The sequence below is a fragment of the Hermetia illucens genome, chromosome 5 (genome assembly GCF_905115235.1).
Source record: "Hermetia illucens chromosome 5, iHerIll2.2.curated.20191125, whole genome shotgun sequence".
Taxonomy (NCBI): domain Eukaryota; kingdom Metazoa; phylum Arthropoda; class Insecta; order Diptera; family Stratiomyidae; genus Hermetia; species Hermetia illucens.
The window spans coordinates 65,930,921-65,938,003 of NC_051853.1; the positions used below are offsets into that span (position 1 = coordinate 65,930,921).

Genomic DNA, 7,083 nt, shown 5'->3' on the forward strand with positions numbered 1-7,083 from the left:
TAGTTGAGAGCCAAGGCGGCCTTTCAAATCGGCAGTATGGGTTCCGTAAAGCCAGATCAACTATTGATGCTATCAAATTGGTTACTGGCTTGGCCGAAGATGCAATCCACGGAAAGGGTGGTACCAGCAAATACTGCGTGGTAGTAACCCTGGATGTGAAAAATGCATTCAATTCGGCCAATTGGAATCTAATTCGGAAATCCCTAGCGAAGGTTGGTATTCCCGCCTATCTCGCCGCAATTGTCGATAGTTATTTAACTGAAAGGAGGCTCTGGTACGACACTGATGACGGACCGCAGGAGTATGTCGTTTCCGCGGGTGTCCCGCAGGGCTCCGTATTGGGCCCACTACTGTGGAACATCATATACAACGATGTACTTAATCTTCCCCTACCGGAGGAAGCCACAGTGGTGGGTTACGCTGACGACATTGCACTGGTTGTTGTCGCAAAGCATCTCGAAGATGCTGAGTTATACTCGAGCGAGGCAATCAGTGCTGTCAAATGCTGGTTGAAGAGCTCTGGTCTGACGCTTGCGGAGGAAAAAACGGAAGCGGTCCTCATCACGAAGCGCCGGAAGAGAAATTACGCATGTGTTAGAGTCGGGAATCATATCATCACTTCCAAGCCGGCCATCAAATACTTGGGGGTGGTGATAGACAGGAAGCTCAGCTATAAGCAACACGTACAGTATGTTTGTGATAAATCATCCACTGCCAGTATGGCCCTGGCCAGGATGATGTCGAACGTGGGAGGGCCACGGCATACCTCTAGGTTGCTTATAGCCAGGGTGGTGACCTCAATCATGCTCTATGCGACCCCAATTTGGAGCGAGGCGTTGCGGATGTCAGTTAACACTAGCAAACTGAATGCAGTCTACAGGAGGACAGCTCTGAGGGTATGCTCTGCCTTCAGGACTGTCTCAGATGATGCAGCATTCGTCATCTCTGGAATGATGCCGATTGACATCTTGGCAGATGAGATGGCGAATATATACAATGCGAAGCCAACCTCTCCCTTATTGCAGACGAAGAACACTGAGAGGGAGAGATCCATAAATAGATGGCAAGAGCGGTGGGAACGCTCGGGAAAGGGTCGGACTCACAGGCTCATTCCTTCCATCAAGGAGTGGTTGGAGAGACGACACGGTGAGATTAATTATTATCTCACCCATTTTCTCACGCGACATGGAGGATATCTCCAATACCTTCACAGGTTTAAATTGGAGACCTCACCCGACTGTCCAAATTGTGATGGAGTCCCAGAGGACCCAGAGCATGTATTCTTCCACTGCCCGAGATTTGTGGAAGAAAGGAGGAATCTAGAGGAGACTCTAGGAGAGGTGCTGGTACCAGAATATCTGGTGCCGAAAATGCTAGCACATCAAGAGAATTGGGATGCGGTCAACTCTATGATCGCATCTATTCAAGATAAATTGCGAAAGGCAGAGGAAAGGAGAAAAGCGCGGTCACGTGCGCCGCGTGTGGAAGAAAAGTGGCAAACCTAGAGTGAGCTGACTCCGCCCCGTGATGTAATACCTTATGGTGGTTCCGCGGGGTAGGGAGGGAGTCGGGGGTGGTTTTGGTGGGTAATAATCCCACACGCTGGTGTGTCCAGACCAGTGTCTTTTGAAGATTTCCACCTCCTCAAAAAAAAAAAAAGACAGACAGATAAACGGACAGACAGACAGACAGACATTGAATCGATTCTAATAAGGTTTTGTTTCACACAAAACCTTAAAAACACAGTAAAGTACCGATATTATCTTTATTTCAGCAAATTATGGTATTGACCGTTTTTTTGAACTTTGGAAACCCCATATAGGGACAGCTTCTTAATTTTTTCAAATTTTTCCGTTGGGTAGTTTCTGAGAATGAGTCCGCAATAATCACTTTCGATCCCCAACACTTCTCTCCTTCACACCTAATGTCAAAATCAACACTAGCTTTGGAAAGTACTAATCAAGACCTTTCATTTGTATTCATGTGTACTCATGACTATATTCGGCGAAAAATGTTATATCCCCCATTTGTATGCATGGAGATTCCCAAACTTAACGTATAACAATGTTACTCACTGCGGTGCCCCGCACTCTCCTCTTTTACATCACAGGCCAGAAAGGAGGCCAGTTTTTGAAAAATTCCACAGGAAGGAGAGACAGAACCTCGTCAGCTCTGAGATCTCCGCCAATGCCGAAAACCATAAAATAAAGAGTACAGGAAAGATCAATACAAGTCAAAGGTGAAAGAGCACATAAAAGGCATCTTTTTGGGACTCACAGAGAGCAGAGACCTGCTGCGGAGGAATTACCTTTCATCCAGCTTGGGGTAAAAATAGTTGAGCTGTCCAGTTTGTCCTTGACAACATGCACCAAACCGGAAAAAATGTGGTAAGTGTTATTACAGTCCTTTACAACAGATCACAGATGGAAGAAAAAATTCCAAGGAGAAGCCAAACTCTGCTGTCATAAGTCACTCAAGTGACACCTAACCGTGCTGCTATCGGATTACGGTGGAATAAGAGAGTACGGGAAAAGGAGGGGAACCTCTAGGGAATTAACAGAAAAGCATAGAAGGGGTCAAAGTTCAAACGGCCGCTAGTGTAGCGAAACCAAAGGGGAACGGAAACACTGGCAAAGTTACCGACAAAAAGCGAAGTGGAAAGCAAAAGTGCGAATTCGCCTTGACGCCATTGTTATCTTCAGCAAGGGCAATCTGTCGTATGCGGATTTACTCAAAAAGGTCAAAGTTCATTCCGACCTAAAGGATCTGAGCGGCATCGTCAAACAGAATCCGAAGAACAAAAAAGCGGGTCTCATGTTGAAGCTGAAAATATTCAGCGTGAATAAAACTGACGACATTGAAAAGAGAAATTTGCACAGCATTGAAGGAGCAATTCAAGTCAAGACCTCCGTCTATTGTTAGTTTGAAAAAGCCTATGGCGGTACTTAATCGGTCACAATACGATTACCAGTGGAGGCAGCTTCTGGAAAAGTTCGGAATTGATGAGTAGTCTGGCGTTTAACAGATCTGACTAAAGAGGTGCATTAAATGCGACGGGCAGAGAACTGTCTGTCTGAAACCGAGAAAGATTTCCGGCTGTTGTGCAAAATCATACAGGTGTGGCTAGACCAACTCAATAAAGTAGGCACCTCAACAAAAAGAATGCCTAGGAGATGCGAATTTCCCGGTAGTAGGACCAACTGGAATATTGAGCTGGCAGCCTGCTATCAGTCGGCTATTGAGCCAAACGAACGACTCAGAGGGTAATAGGTAGGATCGATCAGAGACAAAAGGAGCACTTTTATAAGGAAGCCCGCAAAATGCTCAAGCTTGCTATCAAGCGGAGGGAATGCTTTAAGCAGCTCTGTTTGGACCTAAACTCTTGTGGGAATGTCTATACAATCGTGGTAGGACAATTCAGAAGCCATTCATCACCGCAGATCACACGCTGCCTTCTTGTTGAAAATCATAATGGGGTTATTCTCCCAGCAAAAGAGGCGCACCGACAACTTCCAGCGGCCTCCGAATTTGACGCGATTCCGGCAGTCAGAGAGGAGCTACTAGAGACAGAATAGGCGGCAGAAAACCCCGGGCCGGGACGGATTGCCGAATAAGGTGTTTAAGTTTTCCGTGAAATCCAGATCGAAGATGATCGCCGAAGCATGCGAGGGAATATTTCCTGCAGCATGGAAGCGGCAGAAGTTGGTACTGCTAGGGGAACCATCCCCCAAAGACCCATATCCCTTCTGGGCACTGTAAGGAAAGTGCTGGAGCGCCGAGAGGCAAGCAGGCATTTGCGATCGACATTAACCTTGATGCCATCAAATTGGCATGATGCATGATGATTGATGATGCCATCAAATTGGTTACTGGCTTCGCCGAATATGCAATTCATGGAAAGGGCAGTACCAGCACACATTGCGTGGGTATGACGTTGCACGTAAGAAAAGATTGGTATTCTCGCTTATTTCGCTGTTATTGTCGATAGATATTTACAAGAACGGAAATACTGGTATGACTCTGTACTTGGCGCACTACTGTGGAACATCATGTATAACGATGTGCTCAATGTACTGGACCCGGACGAAGCAACTATGGTGGATCACGAGGATGACATAGCACTGGTTGTAGCCTCAAAGCATTTCGAAGACGCTGAGTTATATACATGCGTAGCAATCAGCGTTGTTAAGTGTTGGCTAGAAATTTCTGATCTGACACCTGCGGAGGAGAAAAGGGAAGCGGTCATCATCACCAAGCGCCGTAGAAAAAATTATGCCTACATTCAAATTGGGAATCAAATACTTGGGAGTGATGATGCGTGCGGTTACGTAACCTGCTTAAAGAAGGATGGTGACCAAGCTAGAGTGAACTGACTCAGCGCCATGATGTAGTACCTTATGGTGTTTCCACGGGGTATGGGGGAGTCGGTGTAGTTTTAGTGGATAAAAACACGCTGACGTGTCCAGGCCAGTGCCATTTGAAGATTTCCACCCCGTCAAAGAAGGCAAGACTCAGACAGGACGACAAAGAGTAAATAAATTTTTACACAAAGCCTTTAAAAACAAAGTACAAAATTATCTACTCCTAAATCAATCAGCTGTTAAATGATATAGAGACGGCTTTCATATTGTGCGTTTGTTTGCCAAAATCTAAGATGCCATTTTTTTACTGTCAGAAGTTTTAGAAACAAAAGCCAAACCGTCACCATTTATTGTTCAAGTTTTTCGATTACTCGTATAAATTAAATAAATGGCATACAAGGCTGGCACTAAAATTATTTGTGAAATAACGAGGTCAAAATTTTATGTAAGCTATTGTAAAGGGATAAATACGTTTAAATTACCCCAAGATCTTTTTCCAGCCTATAATCCAACCTAAAAATATTGGCATAACGTGCTGTCGATTCTACCATTTGTTGACAACACGAGGTTTGTAATATTAATTGGTAACGTCATGCATGGGCAATTATTATGCATGCTTTGTTCAAACAGGTAAGACGAATTTGCTAGGCGTATTAAAACATGAAGAAATAGTGGTTGCCAAATTGTCCTGGCGTGGATTTAAACAAGGAGTGATTAGAAATTTGGTAGCTTATAAATTGCTAAGTCCGCGTCGATATTTGTTGGAACGGAATTCACAGTATTCTTCGGGATCCTTATTGCCAGTAAAGATAGAGCCTCAGGATTGTGAAACAAATGACATTCACCAAACAAAACCGAATATTAAAAGCGAAAATGATGAAGTGATTAAGACCACTGAGCCTGTTCTAACGGATGAATCCGGCCTAAAGAAGATCCGGCCACGCATTCCTCCTAGGAATCTCAATGAGATTGCATTCAGCCGAAAGCAGGACCTGTCAAGCGATTATAGATCTTTGTCTCGGGTTCGCTTGAATATGTTTTCGAAATTGTATTTGAGCGAGCCGACTTCTCAGTACAACAAAAAACAGAAGCATCAGTTTAAGCAACAGGAACCAGATCAACTTGAAGTTGTTTTCACGGATGAACTCTCCGTAGTAGATGAAGATTTCAAACAAAAGTTGAATCCCCGAAGCCCCCCACAACAACAAGCACCAACTTTAAACAAGTCGCTCATCAGTAAATCAGACCACACCCCGCATCATTCTAAAACCTTAGACAGATTCCCACTTCATGATATAGGCTTGCCGAATTCTGCCAACAAACACTCTTTTGGAAGGGTAGAGAAGGCACATCCTGCCATGAGCATGGAGCGAACTATGCAAGTTTTCCGAAACAAAGCCCGAACGTCATCAGGAGTTGTATCCGCCGATAAGAAGTCCACATCGCCTTTACAGTCTGTGATGACTGGGAAAAAAGACCTTGCAGGTGTTGGAAAAGGCGTAGTTCGTTCTCTGACCGGTGGACAGCTTCGAAAAAATACCCAAAGACTATATGCTTGCGGACATTCGCAAGCAGATAGTCGCATGAATGGCGAACATATGAATCCTGAAATAATTTCAGCATCACATGGATCCATCACAAGTACAAAGTTTCAGGATTTTACTCCTAGATTTCGTATCAAGCGTGACCTTGTCTCAGTGGTCATGAATACTACGCGCATACCAATTATCAATCGTAAGACACCAAAGTTTGTTGAAAAAGTTACTGAAGATTTCAAAATGGAGTTTACACCAATTCAAAGGAGCTCAATGCCAGATTCCAAGCAGCAGAAGTTGAAACTTATTCCAGATCCGCCCGTGAGGACATGGAATTTTGCGCCAAGGCGATCAAGAGTACAACCTACACCTACGTTGAATAAGAAGTATAGCTACAAATATGTTCTGAATCCGTCTGGTACGACGTTGCGTCAGACCGTTGTTTTGAAAACGCCTAAGAATAGTTCGTCAAATGAAAGCTTCGTATTGTCAAACCGTTCACGGAGCGGTTCCACGTTGTCACGTCTGTAGGACTTGGGATGACTTCAGCCTCTCACACGTCAAAGGTACGTTATGTGGAGCACCAAGGAGCAGCCTGTTCAATTGCTACTGATGTCTTCAACCCACTTGAAATAGTAACTTCCATTGTCCTTCGTTCAAGCAAAGGATTATTTTTTCTATTCAGAACGGTATTGGCTACCGGTGCAGCTGCTATTCATGCGAATCTGATTTTTATTTTTTTTGTTCATTTCGAGAAAAGTGTCAATATTTTCGGATTAAGTGAAACATAAATCTAGTGGTAAATATAATGCCTGGAAAGAATTAACGATAAGTAATCGGGGGAGTCTAAATAGTCCAAATTGTCAATGTTGTTTACTTTTTGTTACTATGTGAGACGATACATATCTATTCTATGGAAATTGTTTCATTTAAGGCTAGCTTTTCGGGGTGCTTACGAGTCACTAGATTTAGTAACAAAGCCTGAGTGGATAGAGTCTTAGAACTATATCCAGGCACCTCTCTTCTTAGTTCCTGTTATAAAAACCCGGACGACTTTTCTAAACATAAACTTCCGCAGGGTGGAGACTAGTGGTTTTCAAGTCACTACTTACCGTGTAAAGCCAACACTCTTCCTATCGGCGATTGCATTGCTATTGATTTGCGTGGTTCTTTCGCCGCCAGTTGAA

At 44.0% G+C, this 7,083-nt stretch overlaps 1 protein-coding gene across 1 annotated transcript; it reads left to right on the forward strand.

The window, feature by feature from the left end:
- The first annotated feature begins 4,650 nt into the window (after positions 1–4,650).
- Positions 4,651–6,810, forward strand: LOC119657199. The gene is made up of 3 exons (XM_038064005.1): positions 4,651–4,806; positions 4,862–4,928; positions 4,992–6,810. The coding sequence occupies exons 1-3, from the start codon at positions 4,750–4,752 to the stop codon at positions 6,425–6,427; spliced, it is 1,560 nt and encodes a 519-aa protein (XP_037919933.1). The 5' UTR covers positions 4,651–4,749; the 3' UTR covers positions 6,428–6,810.
- Positions 6,811–7,083: the final 273 nt, after the last annotated feature.

What these genes read in the sequence shown, in the direction of transcription:
- LOC119657199 (XM_038064005.1), top strand. Translation starts at nt 4,750, where the DNA reads ATGGCATACAAGGCTGGCACTAAAATTATTTGTGAAATAACGAGGTCA. An exon ending in TAACGAGGTCAAAATTTTAT is followed by an intron (nt 4,807 to 4,861) that starts GTAAGCTATTGT and finishes ATCTTTTTCCAG; the next exon opens with CCTATAATCCAACCTAAAAA. An exon ending in CCATTTGTTGACAACACGAG is followed by an intron (nt 4,929 to 4,991) that starts GTTTGTAATATT and finishes TTGTTCAAACAG; the next exon opens with GTAAGACGAATTTGCTAGGC.